At 38.4% G+C, this 25903-nt stretch overlaps 1 protein-coding gene across 1 annotated transcript in view; it reads right to left on the bottom strand.

Annotated features, from left to right (window-relative positions):
• SYTL3 (synaptotagmin like 3) overlaps nt 1–25578 on the bottom strand; it is a 38220-nt gene extending 12642 nt beyond the window's left edge. The window contains 10 exon segments of the mRNA XM_074896478.1: nt 617–719; nt 2884–3062; nt 5779–5925; nt 9578–9702; nt 14220–14292; nt 15277–15343; nt 16673–16724; nt 19308–19372; nt 23872–24087; nt 25469–25578. Coding sequence (XP_074752579.1) covers nt 617–719; nt 2884–3062; nt 5779–5925; nt 9578–9702; nt 14220–14292; nt 15277–15343; nt 16673–16724; nt 19308–19372; nt 23872–24087; nt 25469–25578 — 1137 coding nt within the window.
• Between the last annotated feature and the right edge of the window lie 325 nt (nt 25579–25903).

A 25903-nucleotide genomic window follows, 5' to 3' on the forward strand; every position in this document is an offset into this window, starting at 1 on the left:
ATGGCTCCTATTTTCTACACACAGTTCTTACAAGGATGTGAGAAGTAATATTGCAAGGCATTAAGGAATTAAAAGTGTAACTACTGTTCTCCAGTGAGATTATTAATGTTTGAAATTAGACACTATGAAGAGATAGCCTGGCACCAGTTGCACAGGGAAAAGGAAGCAGACAACGTTTCAGAGGTGGTGGAATTCAGTTTGCATTCAGCTAACTGCAGAGACACTCCCAGTGACACTGACAAAAGGGGTATCAGTTGAAAGGGATACTTGTGTAAAATACTAACTGCTCTGCAAGACACCCAGTTCCTGAATGTACAGAAAAAGTGTGGAAGACATTTTGCTTTTGCTACAAGATAACTCAGAACAACACTGGAATTCATTAGGAATGTTTTCACGGACAAAAGCAGACTCTTCTAATGGTTTGCAATTTACCATTGTAACTCCAAACCCATTTTCTCTTATTGGGACTGAAAAACATAATTTTTTAAAATAACTGTTGTCAGTGACTCCTAGATTTGCCCCATCGGGATGAGTCTGAACTTGCAGGATTGTACATTACAAAAGGAGACATTACCATGGAAATGCACACCTAGCAGCACTCAATTGCAAATGGTACCTTCAAAGTCTCATTGAATTCTGGATCCACTGTACTCTTTTTGACAGCTGTCTTCCGCTTACTCCGAGGAGATTTATCAGGAAGTAAATAAACCTTAACATACCTTGTAGATAGAGAGAAGGATATATAGAAAGTGACAAGAAGGGTGGGGAGGGGGAGGAAATCAAATTAAGAAGAAAAATTAATTTGATGAGAGATTTTTCTTAATTCTTAAACAATTGTATTGACTTTGTAATTTTCCAAGCAATAACATGGCAAGTTGTGATTTATATCCTTTCTCAATAAAAGCAGACAGACTATAAGGATCCCTGTACACCATTCAGCCCCTGTGTTTCAATTCTATCTAATTGGGAAAGGATTAGGATCTGAATAGGAATGGGTTTTTCTCATACTCTCGGCCTTTGATAGAATAGCACCAAGGAAGTCACCTTGTCAGTTGTAGTGACAGTTTAATGATGAAAAAAACCAACATATGTGCTCAAAGAAAAAAAAAAAATCAACTCAATCAACTTTAGGATAATTACTGCTTGTTCATGAAGAAAATATCTCATCTTTACAATACCATGTAGCAAAAAAAGGTATAATCCTACAAACAATACATAATAATTCATAACTCTTACAAATGCCAATTGTTATAATAGCCACTAGAGTGAAAGTGGGAGATTGTCTAAAGTGCTCAAAACTGCCCTAACATTGATTCAAGAAAAAGCTGGACTGATATCAAGCACCAGTGATTCCTACCCAATGTATGTCATGTATTCTCATACTTAAATATTTCCCTTAATATGAGTTCAGTGGGCTGTATTTGTGTTATGGCTTCAACACTAAAGAGTATTAGCAATAGAGAGTGCTTGCTCACAGCTTGGCAGGGAAAGGAGTGATTATTAACATAATGCTACATATTTTTAAACTGTACTTGTATATATTTAGATATGATTTAAACCATTTTTCAAACAGCCTCTTGATTAACTTACTGGGTAAATAAAATCAGCTGTATCTCGTATTGTCAGTGCAGAATTTACACACCTTCCCTACTTTTTCCAAACTTATCCATAGGTAAAACTAATTTTTTAAATATCCAGGTACTAGAAGTTTTAGCCTTTTGCTCTATTACCCCAGATCAATTTAACTAAAAAGCAGCCAGTCAGACTTCAAACCAGTCAACAAGCTAAATAATTCAACAGGTTTTAAACATCAGTTAAAAGTCTGCTTTTTTGCAAGTGTGTTGAGTACACTGACTGTACTTTTCCTGTTGGCTTGGGAACCAACAGAAATATATAAATATATACCAATACAGAACATAATGTTTGCTACACGGCACTTCCCATATTGCCTTTCAGTCTTCCAGCAACTGTTTGCCTGGCTTAATTACCAGGGCACTTGAAGAACCTTGAGCCACTTCTGAAGCGCTCCCAAACTGCCCTGCTTCAGGAGCTGCTGTTCCAGCAAGGCTCCTTCCATCACCAGGCTTGTCTTCATGAATGTCCTCTGCAAGATGTACAAAAGCCGTGTTCCTTCTGGGTGAAGGTGACTGCAACTCCACAATACCAATGTGGTCACTCAAGTGCTCAAACGTGGTGTGACAGCAGGGGCAAGGACAGGTTAGTTAGGTATTTTACTGGGTGATTTTCTATGAATGGTTGTTGCATGGTCAGAGAGGATTGTTTAGTAATAAACGGACAAATCACAAATTTTAATTATCCAATCCAAAACTTCTATGGCATATTTTATCCACAGAAGTAGGTATTTCTTCCTCTTAAAAGAATAGGTAATTATCAAACAGCTTTAGATTTTAAAATGCATTGCAGATCTGAAATTTCTGTTCTTATTAGAGAAGATGGAAGTGCAGAAGTAGTATAGCAATCACCCAGTGACCCAGAGTGAGTCAGTAGATGAACTAGTAACACAACATCTCATGTTTTAACCACTTATATATTAATTTTGAGGCCAGAACTTAAGAGCTAAAATCTGCACAGATATTCTCAGGATCCAAAGTTATTCATCAGCAACAGATACCCAACTGCCTGCTCACAGACAGGGAAAGACACAATTATTAGCAGAAAATGGTCAGAATGGAATAAGCACTAATATGAAATCTATTTGTCTTGTAGTGTGGATATGTAAAAAGGGCTGGATATGCTGGATATTCTGAAAGTGCTAACATGGCATACTACCATATATCAATCAATTTCAATCACAGCATACATAAGTATTTTAAAAACAGAATATTTTCTTTTTTTTTTTTTTCCCCTCTACAAAATACTTACGGGTTACACTTTTTCTTCTTCTCTTCTCCATAAGCTAGGTTCTTGCATCCCTTGATGCAAATTTCTAAGATGCAAGCTTTGAAGATGTATCTTATGGCAAACTCTATTTCTCCTGTGATGTTAGCCTTGCCAAAATTGCCAGAGTCAGTGCAAGTGCTGTTAAGACTATACAAACTCCCCTAAGAAAAGACAAATGTTTGTGAAAAGTAGCTTCAGATCAAACAGGACAAAACATTTCCCTCAAAGGTCAGCATCTTTACAGACATGACTGTAGAGCTACTGCAAATCATGAAGATTTAAGGTAAACTGTATAAAACATTCTGTTTCTTCCATAACAGCCCTGAAAATTATGACTGTAATCACAATTCTAGTGCTTTGCCTTTTTTTCTTCGGTAAGCTCTCTAAGCTAAGAAAATGTTTTCTTAGGTAACTTCTGGATCTAGAAATTGTCTCTGAGTAAAACTGCCATGTGGCTCCCCATGAGAAAAATGGGATGTCTGAAAGGGAGTGAAAAACCCTCTGAAATCTAAGAACATAAAACCCATCAAACTAGACTGCTTTTAATACATATAAATCATAGTAGGCTACACTGCTGAGACATTAGGTTCTATCATGTATTAAACGAAATTGGCCTTGCACATTCAGTATAAATTCTAAAAGATGCCCCAACTCCATATAAAAATGACATGCTCCATACTGCAGCACACTGTTCAGGAAAGATTAAAATACGAAGACATCCAGTTGGTGCATAAACAAGCTGTTTCCTACATCGCCTCAGCCACTTTGTTTCCCTTTCATCTACTTTTGCCTATGGGCAAAGCTTTGGATGCTGTCCAGCCACATACATAACCAGCACTTGTGTCTAATATTTACAGAGGCCATGAAATTGCAATGAAGGCAGAGACTATAATCCTTTCTGTGGCCCAGCACAGACATGTAACTTTACAGTGCTATCTAGCCTTCACAGTGACAAATTATCAACACATTCAAAACAGTTTGGTCTCCATTCATTTATAATGATATTCTTTAAGGTGAGCCCTATAAACATTTACATAGCATATGTCATGAAGGCACAATTGTTGGTGCGATTAATCTCACAGCAACATTGCCCTAGATTGCTAAGATATCTGTGTTAGCTCACTCCTCCCTCTGAAAACAAACAGCAACCCACACAGGACTGGTTAACCAAGGAGTTCTGCCTTGCACAACCCAGCAGCTAAGACTGCAGAGTAGTGTTTATAAGATCGTTATCTCTCTTCCATGCAGATGCTCTTCTTCATTTGTGCACCTTGCCAAATACTCATTTTAAAATTCACACCAACAGCTTAATTAGATTAAAGAAGTTATCTACTCTATAAGCTCTAAGTAACCTACAAACTTGACAAAAGAAGAGTCAGAGTGCTTACTGAAGAAGTCACAACAAGTGTTAGGACTGTTTTGACCTGATGCTTGTTGCATGTAATCTTGCTCCCTCCACAAGACATTTATCAGTATAATCAATCTCCCTTGCAGCTTTTGTTCAGCTCTGCTCTTCCACTCAGTGACATAATTTTATTCATCTGACCAGAAAATGCTTATTTTCCACCAAAATTCTTCATGACAAAGGAATGCAAACAGATTTTTGTCTTAGCTTGTATGTCCTCAAAAAAGTTCTGCAAAAGTCTCTAATATTTATTCCACAGAAGATTTTATTTAGAGGCCGCATAGGTGTTCTGATTAATGATGTTTGGACTGAATATCACTACATATGTCTCCCACCTGACTAGGCATCACACACATTCAATGTAGAGATCACTCATCCTTTTGGTTCAGTGAACAGGGATTTAGCAATGGCTTCATATATTGCACTCCCACTGGCATGACTGGAAGCAATGTCATCTGGTATTTTGGAAGATACATTTTCACGGAGCAGCCATCAGTATCCAACACTTACCCACAAAAGGAAGTTTAGTGGAACTTGGCCTTTGCTTTTATAAGATAGTAGAAAACATTTCAATTTTAAGCCTGGGCTGTCTATAGCCCAGTTCAAATGGTTGTCATTAGAATCATAAATGTAATCAAAAACTTATCAATTTGTCAGTTTAACACCTCAGACTTCACAGTGCAGTAAACTATGAGGGAGCACCAAGATCTCTCTGTGTGTTTGTACTCCTCTGCAAAATGAGCAGGCTGGTTTAACTTGATTCCCTAACAGTAACTTTAGTTCCCTTCTTTACATCAGTCATGGATTCTTTGGATACTTCACCCTGCTTAACCTCATCACTAATACATAGAAATTAGCTTCCACAGTTAATCAGAGAGGCTTTAAAGCATGTGCTGAATTCATTTTTAACTGGCTTTCTTGTCTCTCATTTACAGTATTCAAAATGCCATCCATTAGAGGATGATTCAGTGCCATCCCCTAAATCTATGAACTGCTCCCCTGGCTTCCATCACTGTCACCTTCCTCTTCATTCACTGACACACTGACATTTCCATTACCACTGTTTTTGCAGAATAACAAAACTCTTCTGTTAAATGAAGTTTTAGAGAAAGAGCTGGCTACTAGGTTAAAAAGAGTGACGCTCACGATCACAACACTAATATAAAATGGGAAGAATGTTAGTTGCATTTATAAAATTCAGAGGAAGCTTATCTATCAATTATTCATTATTAATCGATATGCCCATCTATCAATTACCCATTATTAATATGATGGGGCTTATGCTGCAAAAAGTTCACAGTGTTACTATGCCACCAAAGGCAGTCAGTCTTCCAGCAGATGTAAACTCAAGTAAAATTCTTCCTTCCTTTTGCAATATAATCCAAAATACACCAACATTTTGCCTAAGATCTTAGCTTTTATATCTGTTCCCACTAAGCACCTGTTCTGTTGTGCTTCACCCTTTAACTTACATATTTTCTGCCATCACAGAAAACAGCATCACTTGTGGGACTGGTTGTTATGTCGTCTTCTTCCTCCTTGTAATTTCTTTTGGTCAGAATTTCACTGTCATTTTGGGCCCCAGTGATGAGCTGTTGAAGACTGGGTATACTTTTCATCTGTAAGAAAGTCAGCAATTTTTGTTTAATTTAAGAAAAATGCCCTGATTCTTTCAGGAATGTTATCAGAAGAAAATTTGGTAAATAGTTACAGTTCATTCTGATCAGTGTCACACAGGTGTCACACTTTCAAAGACAATATAGTAACTTAATTTAAATGTCGATTTACATCTTTCTCATCCCAGCTAGTAGTACTTTCATTATGTTCATAATTTTCTAAAATCAACATACTACCGCCTAATCTAAGGATCAATACCACAGCAATTACTAACAACACTCTACAAATAACACATCAAAAGTAGCAACATACTAATAAAAGGCCTTATTAGCCTTTAACAAAACAGTAATTTTGGAAGAAAAAAGAATTCCCTCCAGGAAATTAAAAAATAGTATTTTGCAATATGCATGACACATGCCCACGTCTACCTATGCAAGAATTAATGTAAGTTGAAAGAGACTTGAAAATAGAAACAGATTCATAAGTTCTTATTTAGCTTTGATTATAGAAAGAGTTAAAATTTCTAAGGTGTTCTTGACTTTGCTTTGACCAAGTCCATTCACCTTTCCAATCTTCCCATGAAAACCCTGATCATTTGTGGAAAATCAAGATATATAGTAACAAAACTCCTTGCTATTTACCTTCAACCACCTCTGTTTACCAATAACAACAGTTAATAGAATTAAGTAAGTTCCAAAAGATTAATACATATGGTTAGAAATATGCTGAAAATAGATTTCAGCTCATTCCGGAACACCACTACCCCTGGATAATACAATCTATGAAAAGTATGTTCACAGTTCAAGAGGGAGGAAAAGAGTGAGGTAAGAAATTTTACATGATGAGGATCTAAGAAAATACTTTATTTTTTAAAAAATTGTATAACAGGCATTACTTGAAAGACTAGAAAGAATATAGTGTGACTGAATCAACAAAAAGGATCATGACTTATTTGCACTAAAGAAACAGACAATATATATTCAACAAACCTGCGAATCCCTCCTGCACAATCAGCAGAAAGCACTAAAGAATGAGGACAACAGAGGAGATTACTTCTGAAAGAAACAGGATGTGCAAAATCCAAACCAGTATGTTGTTATTAGAACACACAGGAATTGTTATGTGTAGTAACTGCCCTACCTTAAGAATAGATGCAAGAATGCATTAAGTTCTCTTGTGAGGAGACAGAAAATGCCTTCAGAATATAGCCTCAACCCCCTCCCCCACCCAAAGCATCATATTTCTCAGCAGAGAAATTGTCTTCTGCTTTATAAAAACCTGCAACACCACCAGTTCTCCTTGCTAACCAAAACAACCTACAACACACAGAATTTTAGCTTCTACTTGGATCAGAAAGACTTCTCTGTTGTGTTAAACAGAAGAGATTGACAAGGCAACATAACTACCAGTGCTAAACTTAGCATCAGGTCACATAAGCAAGGCTCCCACCTAGCCCAGCGCCAACGTCTGCAGCAGCGTGCATCCGCTGTCACAGGAGGGGTAACCCACAGCTACCCATGCAGCACAAACAGCTTCCACAGCTTGCACATGTCTGCATGTTCCCCCAGTGAGGCAGATATAACCGAAATTCCTTTAATGAACTTACTTACAGGTTCTGGTGGTGAGAGGCACTAGAAAACACTATTCAATCAACTTCCTAAATCCAGATTTTACACTGGATGGTAGTTCTTGCCAATAGATTGTTTTTTCCCTATTACTGAAGTTAAATATAATCTCTTTCAACTTTTAGTCTGAAGCAATCAGCTCTGAACATACCACAAATTTGGAAAACTTCTTAAGAAACAGATAGTGGTCTTGAGTCTGAAGTGGCACCCCAGTCTTATACCCTGCACATTCAAAATGGCAGAGTTACAGCTATTACTTCCCAGTCATTCCTCAGAGAAAAATGCAGCTTTCGAGGGGAAAAAAATAATGGTTTAATTCATTCTCCAAAAATGAAAGTTCTTTCTGGGGTGGAAATCACAGCAAGTAAGATTTTTACATCATATTTTGTTATAAATTTGAGTAATTAGTTGTTTTGCTTGTGAAATTTAAAACAGGCTCTGTCCCTAAACTTAAGTTGTAGCTCTAGTAAGGATGTAAACAGCTACCTTTATTAAAGGAAAAAAAAGATGGAGAAGAAAAAAATTAATGAAAGACTAATTCAATAGTGCCATTGACAGAGATTTAAAATAATTTTTAAAATCACAGTAAAGATACAAAAAGCTATCATCTAAGTGCAGGGACAGACGAGTAAAATTTCCTTCAATATTAAAAAACCTAAATGGCAAAGATGAAGTTCACAAAAAAAAGACAAGAAAGAGATCAACAGTAATTCTAGCAACACTGAAATCTATCTTTCAAAATCTGTAATGCAAAGGGTGGACATAAATTTTAAGTCCTAAATCTTTAAACAAGCAATTAAAAACCCACACAAATAATTTGGAATCCCCTACTAATACACTTCTCAAGCCAAATAACCCGTATCTCTCTTCTAAACATGACAGACTGTGTGAAATCAGCATGCAATGGAGCATAGTTTAAGTTCATATTATCTCCAACTCCAACATTTCTTGATGCACTAAAAGAGCAGTGCTCTGCCAGTGGAATAGAGTAATGCTGAAGTGTGGTTTGCCACAATGAAAGCAGCCTTTGGGTAGGTAATAATTGCTGCCAATTTTGTTTATAATATAATTGCATACAAAACCACCAACACTAATTTCACAGGGTACACAGACCTTGCTGAGCCAACCCAAACCACTAGACCATGCGGTCTGACATGCTGACTCTCCCATTTATCAACACCTAACACTTCAGAGGAAAGTGAAAAGTGTGCAGCAAGGGAGATGTGAGTAATACTTGCCATGAGGTCTGGCCCAAAGCAAAAGCTGTTCTCAGCATCTACTTCAGGCACTTAGCAGACCACATTTACTTCATTCAGATGAACAAGTGATTCAGTAAGTACCCACTATGTGGAAAACTGAGTATGGACAAAGTTCAGTCACTTGAGAAGTGAAAGTGTACAAAACAGAATTTTCAGTGTAACTATAAAACAGATATGTGACATAATCTTCAGCCCTACACAATTTGTGGAAAAACAGATGGCTGGATGTTTCTCAAACTTCTCAAGAAAACACTGAAAGCTAGAGACTGTAACCAAAGCAAAAGGAAAGGGAAGTTGCCCAACAGCTAACAGCAGTCAATGTTTTCTCCTTTCCAAATTAAAAAGTGCTCAGAAAGTGTCAGGATAGGATTTGGATGATCACAGCTTGGTCCTGTTCAGCAGCAAGAGGGGCAAGAGGAGGACAAAGACAGAGCACTTCCCTGCAGCCCAACAATCACACAGAGCGGACATCAATCACCCTCAAGAGAGTCTGTGACAACCTGAGAGTAAAATGACCCATAGTCTCCCTCCCCATGTGAGGATCTTTGTAAAATCTCAGTCTAACATTTTAGCTCTAGGCTGAAATCAAATGTGCAGACTCAGACAAAAACCTGGTGAAGAGTCAGAGAACATGGCCACGGTGAATGAACATCAGCTAATCCCTGCTTGTATAATAAAAGTCAATTCCACTGTGTAAGTCACTCCTACAAATATATTTCATTCCTGAAACAGCCCTTACAATTAGACACTGTGTATAATAATATGAATACCCTGCTTGTAATGTTGATGGCTGTATCAGACTGGCTCCTTCTTTGCTTCCTTCTTTCCACGTTCTGCCCATAATCTGTGGTTAGGAGACGTCTGTCAGCCATATCATTCTGGGACATAGAGATTTCTGAAGTGAAAATAAAGAGAGAAGTCACTGTAACAAACACTGCAAGCAATCTTGTAGATTTATAGGCTAATTCTGTAGCTCCCAAACTTTCATCCTGCCTTTTTAACTGACATTATCTACCCAGAATTGTGCAAAGCATTTGACACTGTCCCACATGACATCCTCATCTCTAAATTGGAGGGCCTTGGATTTGATGGATGGACCACTTGGTGGATAAGGAAGTGGCTGGACAGTCACACTCAAATTGTTGCAGACAACAGCTTGATGTCTGAGTGGAGAGCAGTGACGAGTGGTGTCCTTCAAGGGTCAGTATGGGGACTGGCGCTGTTTACCATCTTTGTTGGTGACATGGACAGTGGGACTGAGTGCACCCTCAGCAGGTTTGCCAATGACACCAAGCTGTGTGCTGTGGTCAACACACTGGAGGGAAGGGATGTGACATGCAGAGGGACCTGGGCAGGCTTGAGAGGTGGGACCATGCAAACCTCATGAAGTTCAGCAAGGCCAAGTGCAAGGTCCTGCATGTGGGTCAGGGCAATACCAAGCACAGATACAGGCTGGGTGATGAGTGGATTGAGAGCAGCCCTGAGGAGAAGGACTTGGGAGGAGTAGCAGATGAAAAACTGACTATGAGCAAACAATGTGCACTTGCAGCCCAGAAAACCAACCATATCCTGGACTGCATCAAGAGAGTGTGGCCAGGAGGTTGAGGCAGGTGATTCTCTCCCTCTGCTCCTCTCTGAGGACACCCCACCTGCAGTGCTGTGTTTAGCTCTGGGGCCCCCAGCATAAGAAGGTCATGGACCTGCTCAAGCAGGTCCAGAGGAAGCCACAAAGATGATCAGAGGGCTGAAGCACCTCCTATGTGAAGACAGGCGGAGAGAATTGGGGTTGTTCAGCTGGAGAAGAGAAGGCTCAAGGGAGACCTTACAGCAGCCTTCCAGCACTTAAAGGGGGCTACAGAAAAGGTGGGGAGGGACTCTTCATCAGGGAGTATATCAAGACGATGAGGGGTAAGGGTTTTAAACTGAAAGAGGGTAGATTTAGATTAGATGTAATGAAGAAATTCTTCACTGTGAGGGTGGTGAGACACTGGAACAGGTTGCCCAGAGAAGCTGTGGCTGCCCCCTCCCTGGCAGTGTTCCAGGCCAGGTTGTTCTGGGCTTTGAGCAACCTGGTCTAGTGGAAGGTGTCCCTGCCCATGGCAGGGGGGTTGCAACAAGATGATCTTCAAGGTCCCTTCCAACCCAAACCATTCTATGATTCTAACTTTAGTACTGATCTCCTAAGAATAAGAAACAGAGGAGAAAGCAAGTGCTTGTCCTATTTTGTATAATTGTATTTTGTCTAACTAAATATTTCCTGCTGTTTCAACTGGAAATTATACTACTACCTTTCTATCATTATAGCTGCTGCAAGGAATTGTATGCTATCAAATGCGGTGTCCTTGCAGAAGTAGCTACTACTGTCCCTACCTATAGCTTGATTTGTAAAGCAGTTTGGTTCAGGATAAAAGATCATTATAACAACATAAAGCAACATGACAACAGAAATTAAAAAGCAGAGCATATTGGAAAACATTTTGAAATTTATCCAAAATATAGATATTTTGGATATGTGGTCCCAAACCACATATAATTTTAAGAATATGAGTAGACCTCATTGTCTTCAATAACATTATTCATATGGATAAGCTTATGTCCATACTTAAGTACTTCATGGAACTAGCACTTCAGTAGCATCTGCTTTATTGTCAAATAAATCTGTAGGACAATTGGACATTTAGTGCACTACTTTTTGCTTCTTATTCCTCAGGGTACAGTCAGAACTTCACTTAAAGAGAAGGGCAGCACTCATCTGTGATATTTGAAGTTGAAAACTATCAGGCTCAGCAGCAGACACTTTGTTGTAAATCCCAGATAATCTCTCATGAAGAATTAATAACTTAAGTGGTACATGAAATAGCTATCATATGTTTAATTCATACAGAAGAAATAAATATTTCTCACAACACGAGCCTCTGTGGAGGAACCTCAGACAGCAGACAATATGTCATTATTGTATTCAAAAACAATAGTACTCTTAAGTGTGATTTTTGAAGCCACTTTGGGTTGTTTTGTTCTTAGCAGCAATCAGTCCTCAGATGTTTACTGTACTCTGTGTACACCATTAAGGCATCATGTGACACATTCATAGGCAGGCTCAATTAAGTCATCTCTGACTGTAAGTGAAACCAGGTTTTTAAAATACACAGTGAAATCAGAGATAATAAAAGAGGCTGGAATAAGAGATCTAATGGAGTAGATTGACCAGCAGAAGCAGAAAAACAAGCTTGCCTCACACTCTCTTAAAACAAACAGGTTACAGTGAGAAAAAAATGATTGTTCAGTTTTCATATCTCTACCTCCTTTGACTTCTCTACCCAAACAGTCAATGAGACAGACACTATCTCTAGTGCCAAGGGCGATTTTGCACTGCAAATAGAACTACAACCAGCAACTCATTTTACATTCACCAAATGGCAACAATTGGATTATAATCTCCTGTTGCTGCCAAACCACGGTGAAACAGGAGGTAACAGCATGAAAAGCAGACTGTACAACGGCAGCATTGTGCTGCACGCTCAAATCCTTTGTTCCCACTGCTCTCAGACATGCACACACACTGGCTTCAGTGATAGAATCAGAGGCATAACAAGGTTCTCCAGGTTTATTTACTGCTACACACAAGAGCTGGGTGTATTAAATACTTCTGCAAACCAGGACATTTTTATCTAGATAAGAGTACTAATTTTAGACACTCATGACTGAAAGCATTTAGCAACGCAGTACCAGGTTTCACTAAGAGGCCATATTGTCTGAAAGAGCTGTTTCCTTAAATCAAGAAGCCCAAGTCTTTCTCCCTATAAGACTCCCTGTACTTTTTAATTATTGACTTCAGTGATTGCAACAGCCTGTTATTTTCTCACAAATTAAAATGTTCTACCCTTACTGAGGATGATAGCACCTGAGTGGGGTTTCACATACAGCTGAACTGAGCTAATAATTTGCTGCCATCCTCTGCAACCACTGCTCTTGCCTCCTCACTCTCTGGCTCTTGGCCACAAGGCCGAGCACGCTCTGTTGTGCAGGCTCCAACATACACACCCTACCCTAAGCCTATTTAATTCACTAAACCAGCAGAAAAAGTACCTACGTGTTTTGTCTGGGTTAATGTTCTGCTCTTTTAATTAGCTAAATCCGTTTCCAGAAAGGTCCAGAAACACTGGTGCTAATTCAAGTTAAGCAATGGCAGCATAAGGACAGAAACAGAGAGAGAAGACAAATGTGGGGGGAGTAGGACCTTCCTTTTGGTAGCAGTGAACTATTAAATCAGCTTGCTACAGTCCTGACAGTCTTTGCCAGTAACTGGGAAATGATCAGGCTTCAAACCAACAGAAAGCAGAATAAATTACTTTGCATCCAATTCTGTGCTGCCTCAGTTAGTTGCTTCCAATAATGAAGTATCCCACACCACCCTACACTACACTTCTGTTCAGGAGAGATAATCATTGTTTCTCTGCATAGCTTTAATATGTGTTCACACATACACAACATTAAATTTGTGTAGTTAAAGGAGAATGGGCCTTTAGGATGGGTGGAAGAAGTTAAGAGGAAAGACCAAACGAGAGCTAAGACGAGAGTTAGGGCGAAAGACAGAAAGACACTAAAGCCAAATTTATTCAGGTCTAATCTCACATTTGGAGTTTTTCAAGATGAAGCTAGTAAGAAAACACTAAGATTCATTCAAATACATGTAAATCTGCAAGCCCTTGTAATCTTCAGAAGGCTCAGAAGTTGTTTTCCTTTGGTCACTGATGCCTTTAATTTGCTCTTCACAAATGCTGGCTGTCCTCAGTGTATTTAGCCTTGGAGGTGCATACACAGTCTGCACCTTAAAGAACAGCAGGCAACGTAAGTGAACGGAAGGAAACAAAAAGATCAGAATGAAAGAAGAGTTGTTAGGACTGGCTGGCTCTTAAAAAGTATGCACTGAAAAAACCCACATCTCTAGACAGACTGAGAAACAGGAAAAAGGTAATCTTGAAAACTGTCAGTGAATGGAAATATTAAACTCTACTTCCATTACATGACAGATTCTTCAACAGGGTCAGTTGGGGTTTTACTCAGATAACACGAAGATCACTATAGTAGAAAGTGGTTATTATGCTGTCCTAACGTAAGTTAAATATACTGCGTGGGAACAACTGTTCAACTTAAAAGTAACATTACAAAGTCTTCACATCTTTACAGGAAAGGCATTCTGGATTGGTACCATCAGCTTGTTAAACAACTAGCAGAATACTGAAGGAGAACTAGACTTACTGTATTTTTCAGGTTGGCTCAGTCTTTGCATTAGTAATTTCAGCCATTACTCAATACCCTTTTTTTATAAGTATTTTTTGGCCAACAATTTGGCCAAAACATTGAAACATTTGACTATGTTACTAGAATGACAAAGCAGTGAAAGCTACTTACTTTTTATATGTGTTGTGAGAGACAAAAACAAGTTTTCCACAGATTTATTAAAACTTTTAGACTGTCCAAGTTCCTGCAAATGAGAGATGCCAAGAGTAAGAAAACACAAAATATTTGCTGTTTCAAAGTTTCCAGGATCATATATCTACAGACCATATAACAATCAGATGGTAAGGCTGCAGCCCTTTGTTCACTTCTGTAGACAAATACAACTGAGGACTTAAGATGACATGGTTGAAACAGTCACACTAATGTATGAAGATGGAAAACAATCTTTTCATTTCTGTAGTCTTTGATATATAAGCGGAACTTTTTGTAGGAAGATCACACAGCAATTTCATAAATACAACTAATTATATCACTGATTTGTTGTAATGTTTTGAATACTTCAAGAAGGAAAGTCCTATCTATTACAGATTCTCCTGTGACTCTGAATCAAAGAGTTTTCATCAAATTCCAGGTAAGCACGTATTAGAATGCTTACAGCATTGCAATGGGCTTCAAAACCAGGGCCTGAGGACCCAGTCCAAAATGAACTGAAATAGTAATGTAGTACAATTTTGATGAGTTCTGAGCCATGTCCTACAATTCTGACCACTAGAAACTGTAATGCAAATGCAACCATCAAATTCGCTGTCAGTAATGAAAGTAACACATGGAACGATCGCTTTATAAATGACTACAGAATATCACAGGATCATGGGATCCTTCAGGGTGGAAAGGGGCTCAGGAGATTTCAGTCCACCCTTCCTGTAGTGAGGCACCAAAAACCAGATGCAGTATTCTAGTGCCAAGTAAAGTGATGAATTACTTCTCTCAAAAATTAATAATTATTTGAAAACATCCTACTCGATAGCCTCCAACCTTTCTTTCCTATTATCAATGCAGCATAAAAAAAAAAAAAAAAAAAAAGACAAAGCAACATAAGGCAGCATTTATATTGCAATATGAAGTTACAGTAGTTGCTATTTACTGCACTTCTATAGCTGGCCTTTTCATATGAATGACAAACTAAGAAGTTCAGGTATACGTATATTTTTCAGATATGTACTTTTACCGTCACGTTGCTTCCTGCTGTGGATTCTGTGAAAGGAGGTGGAGTTGGAGGTACGACAGAAATTTTACTAGAAATTTAAGAGACAAAAACCAGCACAACAATTAATATATTATGCTAACAGATGGATAAATAAGCCACATTCGTGGACAGTATCTTTATTATCTGTCTTTCCTGCAGTCTAAAGATCTGGGTTAAGATCCTGTGTCTTCAAGAGCTGCAGCACAGGCTTATTGCCTGTTTGTAAGAATTAGGACTACTTTTCTGTCTTCTTAGTCTTGAGCTGCTGTAGGCAGAATTATTAATTTGAAACAATCAGGAAGACCTAATTCAGGACAGGCTTCCTAGACTTCCGTATGGTTGGCTGTATTACAATCTGTGTTCCAAGATTTAAAACACAATTCCTGTGTAATACATCCCATCACTGTTTCAAAGTTGTTTTCAGAAAACAGCCACCTTTATTTACAATACTAAAAGGATCCTTCCTTGCCTGGGCCCAGGGATGTTAGTGACCCTTTACAGCATTCCAGCCATTTCACCTGTTGTAAACAGCCTCTGTGAAAAAAAAACCTGACTGCTTTCTAACTGATTCTGTTAGCACACCACACTCACAGACCCTAAAGGCAGCCACTGAACTTCCTTTTTGATTCTTTTACTTTTTCCACATCGAGGTAAAAGCAAGTCCTTACATAGCCCTGGTTCAGATTATATCGAGCTGACTAACTTTCTGTCTTCTGCAGTTATGCCCTGTCAGATAATTATCATAAAATTGAGGGCACCTCTTGTTTCTTTTACACAATATAGTATAAGTAGGCTGTTATTTCATTTTTAACACTGGTAATAACTTAAGTATGGTCATGCTTAGGCCTCTAGTCAAAGTATTTATTCAGCATAAACTAGATTCTTTACTTGTTTTAAGTTTGGTAAGTGGACATGTCTTACTGAATACAGAGCTTTTTGTCTACTATTTATTCTAAACCTATCAAATCAGCAATATCTCCCATTGAGCAAATAATGATGTTACTGCTGTTATACCTAGTAAATGATTTTCATCTCTGATCATTTAAAAGTAGTATGTAAATTTGAAAGATAATCGTGTAAAGTCATGCAAAAAATACAAGCAGATATGACAAAAATAATTCACGTCCCTTTATTTCAAGTAAATAAGACACTATTACTCTAAACATAGTACTCTCTTTTGTATTTGGGACCATTTCTGTGGATTGCTGACAGATAAAAGTGGCAACTTTTCTATGCTTTTATCATTTGTACTCCAAAACTATTGAAATTTGGTTTTCATAATAAAAAAAATACAAACTGCTGGCTGGTTTATAACATACAATATATCACCTACACAAATCCTGTCTCCTAGGACCATTTGTCCTTTTATGAATCTTACCTCATTTTCTGATAAGATTTCAAGAGCTTTGCACCAACTGTTTCATGTCTGCCTGTGAAAGAGAGAAAAATATCAAAACACCCAAAGGTCATTTAGCAACAACAGCAGTTACTAATGCCTGTACAATACTTTTTAAAATCAATGCCTTTCAGGAACTGGCCTGTATTTACAGAAGTTCATACATATGCAAGTCGAGAGTGAAATCAACCCCCACCTGACATATCAGCATACATGCCAAGCAACACAAGCTTCTCCTGTATCACAAACACTCACAGGTGACACGTTCAGACCAGCTCTTCACAAATGCAGAGGACAATCATGCACAGATTCTAACAGGCCCATTCCTACAAGTTGTGAAGTGCTCTCGGCCTCCTGAGGTCCAGGTGACATGTAGTGCACAGGCCCACTACACTAAAGCACACTTCAACCATAGAACTCAAACACTATGGAAAGCTTGAAAATGTGTACAAGAGTAGGCACATGGTCACCTCTTGCATCTTATGAAAAGTTCTTTTCACTTTTCCTACTAGGGACCCGAACAATCATGAAAACACAAACGTGAGGCTAAGGTCAGCCCTGTGGGGAAATAGCAACCTTGTCACGCTCCTCAGGTGAGCAGCCACATGATGTAAAGAACACCAAGGAGCAAGCGCTCCATTGGGCACAAACAATGAAGACTTATAAAAACATCGTTTGCTCCTGAGTGATCGCAAAAGAAAGAAGGGCTAAATGTATGTAACAAATGGCCAACTGAAAATATCTGGAGTGGCTTTAATCACTAATCATTCCTAATACAGAAAGCAGCTTGTGGTCTGTACTTTGCTGAAGATGTCATTAATTATAACATATTACTTACATAAAAGTAGTAGACCTTGGTGGTGGTAGAAACAATAATCAATTTACTGGTGTTACAAATTTCAATCAGAACTCCAGAACTGATACTCTGTTATTAATAAGGAATATTCACTACCTTGATTTTTTTCAGCATTAAATGATTTCTTAGATCTTTAATTTATTGGTCAGTAAAGGCAATCTACCACTTTTATGAAAATATTATTTTTGTTCCTTCGGTAGAAGCTACATAAAATTAATAAAAAGCATACTGATGCAACTTTTATTTTTCACTCTGCCACTGTAACATATATTCTTTCCAGATAAACTTTTCCAGCGAGTACTTCACCTGTGTTATACCCTCAAACCAAAAGAGGGCACTGTCTCTCCAGACTTGAAGGTTACATAACTACTACCGCTGCCATGTTCCAAAGTTTGCCATTTTTTAACCCCTTTAACGGTATCAGTCTAATCAAAAGAACTAAAAAACACCATATTTCTCCCTGCAGGCTTATCTTCTGTATATCCTTAAATCTCTGTGACTTCAACAGTATTATGCTTAGACTACCTAGGCAAAATGGTTCAAGCGTCCACAGAGCTCTGATAACGCAAGGTGAGAACTTTTATTTTACTGAAAAGAGGGACAGTCAGTACCTTGCAATATCAGATTCAGTGTCTGAGAGCAACATAGCATTTTCCAGTAACTGAGAGAGATTGTTAAAATTACTGGCTTTAGACTCACTGAAGATAATAGGAGGTAAAACTGTTAACAATGGTTATGGGATACATCCATGCTTTAAAGATCAGTCAACTAATACTTTAAAATTCAGTTCATTAGCTATAATGCAATTCAGTGAAATCTTTCAAGTTCTAAATGAATTGTTTTAGCAGGAACTGTAGCTTAGTTTTTTAATATGCTACCTGCTGTCTTTTGTGAATACATACTACCCAAAATTTGCCTGATTACATTCTTCCATTTATAAATTTCTTCCTATTCAAGTTTCCCAAGAGATACTCAAGGCCTAGTGCTTTCCTTTTTACCATCTATTCTTAAATGTAGATACCATGCAGATACTGGACGTGAAACTCTTAACATTTAGCTACAGTCAGTCACTGTGAAATGGTTGCCCATCTGAAGAGGCACTTCAAGGGAAAAAGGAAGGAAATCCTCTCCACCTCATTAGTCACTGCAGGTGAAAATGAAGGCTAACAGCCTAACACATTCCCCATAGGGCAATCCATCCACATCCTCTATAATTTCTTTTAGAGCTTTGTATTTTTAACTGCAATGAAAAGACTGGACACAAAGCAATGGCCTAGCTGGCTAGAAGAAACCGTAAGTGTTTAGCTCTCTGCTGATTTATAGCTATGCCTGTGGGGTTTTTTTATTACATTCTGTCATTTCTTTAAGCTTTAGAACTTTCTCAATAAAAACAATTGAAGTTTTAACTTTGACAAACAATGGATGCAAGATCATTTCCTTCCTGAACATATATTTTAACATTTCTATATTTATTTCATGTCATTTCTTAGAAGCCTTACAAGCCCATTAATTCAAACTGGCATGTCCAGCAATTTTCTTATTCGTATTACTCATACAAAATAAATTATACTTTTTAATGAATTCTGCTACTTTGTGTTCATGTTTTATTTAATGCATAGACAGATGCACTGCATGATAATTTCTGACAAATCTCTTACCAAGGGGAAGAAATATTAAATACAGTGGCAGACCACATTCTGTGTTTCACTTAAATGAAGACTACACATTACACAGCATTTTATGATCTGTTCCAGTGATTACCTTCACCTGGATATTTCTTTGCTCGTTCCTCAAAGAACCATTCACCAGCCTTTACTTTCACATCTCTGAAAAGCAAGCAAAACACATTTTAATCAACATTTTCCAAAGTGCATTTCTTCAAATGTTTGGTAATCATTCAACAATCTTTCTTAATCCTATCATAAAACTAGGATTTCATGACTGGTCACTCCATTGACTGATTTTGCTGTGGGTCTGTAAATCCCTCCATTATTGTGGGTTTTTTTCTCCATTTTGCTATGTTGGACTGCCCATGGAAAGCAATACATACTGCTCTGAAGCCAGAAGTCCTGGGTCTACCCCAGTCTATACAACCAACTTGTATAATAGCCCCAGGCACTTGTGCTGCCTCCACGGTGTACAGCTGCAGCCCAGTCTGAGGAGCAGGAAAGACAATGATAGAGGACATGCTCCCAGGCAGAACCTGGGATGGGTACCGGGGAGGACTGAACTCCACAACCCTGATGGTGTGATGGCTTCATGGTCCATCTCTCTCCATTTTGTGGAAGCTAACATCAATGATGTCCATGTCATACACAGGCACCATGATGACAGGATGGAAAAGTAACGATTAACAAATGCTCGAGGGTAGGGAGGCTCTGCAGAGAGACCTGGACAGGCTGGAGCCATGGGCTGAAGCCAACTGGAGGAGTTTTCATAAGGTCAAATGCTGGGGGCTGCCCTTGGGCCACAACAACCCCCAGCAGCGCTACAGGCTTGGGGAGGAGTGGCTGGAGAGCTGTCAGTCAGAGAGGGACCTGGGGGTGCTGATTGACAGCCGGCTGAACAGGAGCCAGCAGTGCGCCCAGGGGGCCAAGAAGGCCAATGGCATCCTGGCTTGTGTCAGCAATAGCGTGGCCAGCAGGGACAGGGAAGGGATCTCACCCCTGTACTTGGCACTGGTGAGGCCGCCCCTCGATTCCTGTGTTCAGCTTTGGGCCCCTCACTACAAAAAGGACATTGAATGACTCGAGCGTGTCCAGAGAAGGGCAACGAAGCTGGTGCAGGGTCTGGAGCACAGGTCGTACGAGGAGCAGCTGAGGGAACTGGGGGTGTTTAGTCTGGAGAAGAGGAGGCTGAGGGGAGACCTCATCGCCCTCTACAGCTCCCTGAAAGGAGGTTGCAGAGAGCTGGGGATGAGTCTCTTTAACCAAGTAATAAGCGACAGGACAAGAGGTAATGGCCTCAAGTTGCACCAGGGAAGGTTTAGACTGCATATTAGGAAGCATTTCTTTACAGAACGGGTTGTTGGGTGTTGGAATGGGCTGCCCAGGGACATGGTGGAGTCCCCATCCCTGGAGGTGTTTAAGAGTTGGGTCAACTTAGCACTTAGGGATATGGTGTAGTTGGGAACTGTCAGTATTAGGTTAATGGTTGGAGTAGACTATCTTCAAGGTCTTTTCTAACCTAGATGATTCTGTGATTCTGTAATTCTGTGAAAATGATATCAGACTAAATAGCTCTGCCAAGAGCAGATTTGCAGCAGATTTGCATTTTGTTGTCTCCAACTGACTTAAATGAAGTCTGCAATCTGAACTCATACATTATTAAAGAGACAAAATTAATTTTAACTGAGGAGAAGACTCTCTGGAGTCCTCAGGTTCCAAATTCTCATCAAAATGTCTTACTAATATTTGTGGCATTTGTATTATCTCTGTTCCTTGTGGATTTTCTGATGCTTATTATAGGATGAAGTCCTACTGCAAAAAGTTTCTCAGTGCAGGTGCCACTAAGCTTTCTTCTCTACTGAGTAGTTCATTATCCTTCTGCGAAATCAATCTCTTTATTACAATTCCCTCTGACAAATTTGGTTGAAATTGGCATCAATATATACGGCAGTAAATTCATGTAGGGCTTGCCTTCTTAAGAAAGCAAAATCTCTAATCACGAGAGCTATAGTGATGCCCACCAAAGGTCAGGCAACAAAATCCCTGGGTCTGCCATTTCACACCTCACCTTACTCTATGTTAAAATAGACAAACTCTAGGTAGGATGCTGTTTGTTTTTTCTGTGGCTTGAATTTAAGGCATTTTAGGCATTTAAAATATACTTTTGTAAGTAGAAATGAAGAATATTAAAAAAATTCACTGTGCAGATTGTGCTATTTATTTCCATGCCTAACCATAGATCCTTGTGCATAACTGAACAAGATGAGCTTGAAAATTAAGTTAAAATAACTTCGAGACACAATACTTACTTTGGATGGAGATCTATTAGCTAATGTCTAAAACCTCTGGCTGCACTAGATCTTCAAGGGCTCTGCATAGTGCCTCGATTCTCATCTCCAGCCTTCTTTTTATGTTCTTTCCACTACCCATGGTTATCTTCCCAGAGTTTAATCTCCAGTTCTGCACAGACTCAGGTGATTAGACCACTCACAGGATGAAAACAGATCTGGAAATACCCTCCACTTTGGTTTTTTTTTTTTAGGCTGAAGAGTGTATTAAATTATGCTATGACCAAAAGCATGACAACAAAGCTGATAAAGAACTATCTTTATCAAGTGAAAAAGACTTAACTCCTTCAAAGCAAATGTCTGCCTAGACTCCTAGAAGACAGATTTCCTTTAAAAAAAACCCAACAAACACCAGACAAACCAAACAAACAAAAAAACCCCCAACACACTATACCATTTCCATTCACATAAGAGATGCCTCTTCCAGGTGAAAGACACAAACTTTGTCAGTCCAAAGGCTACTTACATTTCTAATTTTGTAAACAATGAACATTCACCTATCCCTGCATGCTCATAACAAACATGACCCTAGTGTCTAGGAGAGAATCTCAGTAGTGCTGCTGATGATAATGTTTTGTTCAGGAAAAAACACTCTAGTGGCAACCAAGACTCAAAATTATCGTTTTCAGGATTTGAAAATCAGCTCTTACATTTCTTAGTCATCCTATTTTTTCCTCACCAGGGTAAACAAAAGGAGCTGAGGAACATTTACTTCACTGCTCCACTCCCTGTCCTTGAGATTTGAAGCCTTGATATAAAGCTCACTGAAGACAACAGAAGTATGACCAATTTTAATGGACTTTACATCGCAACTAAATAAGATCAAATGTTCTGTCTCTTTGCTATAAGAAGAATTTTAATGACAGCTGAAGAACTCTTCTATATTAGTGAGACAAAAAAAGTCCTCAAGTAAAAGTAAAAATGTCTTTTAATTTATTTAAATCATACTTTTGTGGTTTTACCATTAAATATCTGGGCAAGCCTATGAAATAATTAATGGTGCACAGCACCATACAAGGCAGTTTAACAACTAGCTACTTTGTACAGGGCATTTCCACTGTGGCTACCAAATAACTGGTAACTAATTTAGAAGTGGAAGTGGAGGGAGGTATCTAGAGGAGGATATGGAAAGATAACTTTTTAATCTTTCCTTTTAGTGCACATGGCATGAAGCACAGATAGTGAAATAGATGCATCAAAATCTAGCAAGTGCTTTGTATCAAATACAGATGGACCTAATCTGCCTAATTTATGTATAAATTGCAAAATAAACTGAGGATTCAGAGAACAGCTTTTATTGATAGTTTATAGTCTCTTCCAAACTATAGAACATTACTTTAGACTAGCAGTAGTAGTTCATTTAGTTTAAGACCAATACCATGCCATACATTTCCCAGGCATTATTTAAATCTCTTTTGGGCATCTTAAGAGGGAGTGAAGTAGTGTATTAATCTTGCGTTGGCATAAAGCAAAATTTCATCCAAATTTTCACCCTTTGTACAGGGATATATATCATTCAGCACAGCTGTTCATTAATTTCCAAAACTATCTTTCTTTGCCTACACAATATAATTTTTCATCAAAGATGGAAATAGAGCTAAACTATTTGGTTTAGAAATATTATGATGAATAGAATAGACTATGATGGAGTATTTTGATATAAAAATTGTACCAATAGAGTGAAAGAAAGATTGTTTCCTGGAAAACAAAGTCAAGGTGACACAGTAGAAGAAAAAAAAACTAATTCAAAGTGAACAAATTTGGATTTCAGAAATCACATTTAAACAATTCTTGATAATGTTATTAATCCTCTTTGCTTTTTAAATTTATATAAAACATTACTTCCAATGATTCATGAATCCAGGTTCCTCACTCCTGTAGCATGAGGCAAAAAAAAAAAAATCACAATTAAGAAATTGTCAAGACATTGGCTATATTACACCAAAACACAGCACCTTCAGCAACTTGTTATGATGCACTGGTTCAGTATTGAGTCAGAGGAAGTTCTATCTACAGTTCAGAAACTAACAACTGTTCCTATGTTTTATTGTTATCATTTTTGTCATACTACCTCTGGTCTACCCTGAGGATCCATTTTGCTAAACACAGAAAGAGAAATCCTGTCTACACGAAATATGACACAAAATTCCCATCAATTTAATTGCTACCAGGACTTCATTCAACATTTTCTTTCTGCCAGAGGCTTTGTTTCATTAACTGTTTAAAGCAACATATATACATAAAAACAGTGTGCATCCACTAGATCATCAGTGTAAACCAGCACTTATCCAAACCACTAAAATTTCTTACCCATGAGCATAACAAACAGTGCATTTCCAAAGGCAGGGATTCAGGCAGACACGGCATTCAGAGCACACTCGATGACTGCACCCATTGCATACTGCACCTCTGTTCATCAATAACCCAAGCGATTTCTGACAGCGAGCGCAAGATCTCTCCTGGTATTCATGGCTTACATTTCTTGCCCCTTTCCACCGAAGCTGCTGCAGCTGCAGTTTGAGTTTCCTAATGCCCCAGGTTAAAAAAAGGAAAAAGAAGATTAAAAAAAAATTAAATAGACCAAAAGCCCTGCATAAGTCACGAGCTAATATCATTATTAGTGGGAAATACACCCTCGAGTCTGACCTCAACTGAGCACTGTCTGCAGGTGTCTGCACACAGCACCTTCGCACTGTGACTGTATGTGCCACCACAACGGCACATACAGAGCAACAGCCTCGTATAAATGGGGCTCTGTTCATGTCAGTTAGGCATGCTTAGAGCAGGGCACCAAAATGGTGCATGCAAGTGATTATCTATTCACATAAAAAAAACCTGAGGCTAAATGGTGCTCCCTTTCATGTGATTATGTTTTTTTATCATATTTATCCAAGAACCAAATCTTCTATCAAGTAAAAATAATCATACCAAATGCATCATCTGAAAGTTAAATAAAAACCACATCAGACCAACATATCAAAACCTCTCCTTTTCATTTACCTTTACTTCCATTACATGTACTAATAATCAAGATCTATGTTTTTAATTGTTAGCAATATCATCAACAGTTGAAAGGGATTTTCTAAGCAATTCAAACTTCCTCTATGACCCTTTACTTACTTTTCACAGTCATTTAATATGTCTGGTAACATAAATGTTTGCTGTAAACAAAGTTTAAGTTTCTACATTTAAGAGACTAAAAAATTCTAACTTAGCAACACAAATACCCTGTTTTACATGGGGATGAAAACAGGGTACAAACTGCAAGGAAATTCTTGTCCTAGCCCTGATATAAAGCAAATAAAATGCTGGAGGATTATCCTTTATCTTTCACAACTGAGATACTTGCACAGTGTGAAATAATTAAACATAATCCCTTTCCTAACCAATGACACTTACTGACACTAGTTACAACCTCCGAGACAGTGTGGTGCATTTTCTACCTGTCATATGTGAGAAGGGACAGTGATGGTTTTAGCACAATGAGCAGGTATCCAATGATTCTTAACTCCAGTCTTGGCACAACATAAGTTAAACAAGCCAGTCAAAGATCTGAACATGTTCTGTGTTACCAGGACTATATAGACATAGGAACATGATGAGAATGCCATAAAGCTTTCATAGAAGAAATACAAGCAGCAGCTGAGCTTTCTACGAAGGCTAGAAGTAAAATTCATCAAGTAGATTATTCATTGAACAGTATTTTCTCATCTTTACTGTAGAGTAGTCAATAGGACAGTAAATCCAAGAGGATCTGGCTAACCCTTAGTTTTCCCAAAGAATAAAAAGGCACTAGCCAATGAGAAGTAAAAAACAAGGAATACATCTGGAAGGACAGCAAAGAGGAAGAAGAGTACTTCTGAGAAAAAAAGAAACATAAATACAGGAATAGGGGAACAGCAGATACCTTATTCTTTCCTCCTCTGTTTTTCTCACGATCTGGTCACGGTGCAGGACTTCCAGAACAGCCTCTTGTTCCAGTTCCTTAAGGAAGTTTAGATTAAATTCACAAGCCATTTTCCCCAAACTTCACTTATTTTTTAGACTCCTGTCCTATGGTTCTACTACACTCAGAGTAGATGGATACTACTTTATAGAGTATAATATGCTTTGACTGTTAAGTGCCTGTGCTCTTACTTGATTGGTGATAAGTTTCACTGTGTCATACCCTTAAAAAGAAAAATAACCGTGTCTGACTTCACACAAGTCATCATTTAAGTGTCTCTGCTACCCAGGAAATATGAACAGTTAACAAGGTCACAGCAGTCTTGTCTTTTTCACGTGAAAGAACTTCTTGTTCTTTTCTTTCTTCTTGTTTTGCTGTGAGTGGTTCCAAAAGAGG

Source organism: Athene noctua, chromosome 1, assembly GCF_965140245.1.
Source record: "Athene noctua chromosome 1, bAthNoc1.hap1.1, whole genome shotgun sequence".
NCBI lineage: Eukaryota > Metazoa > Chordata > Aves > Strigiformes > Strigidae > Athene > Athene noctua.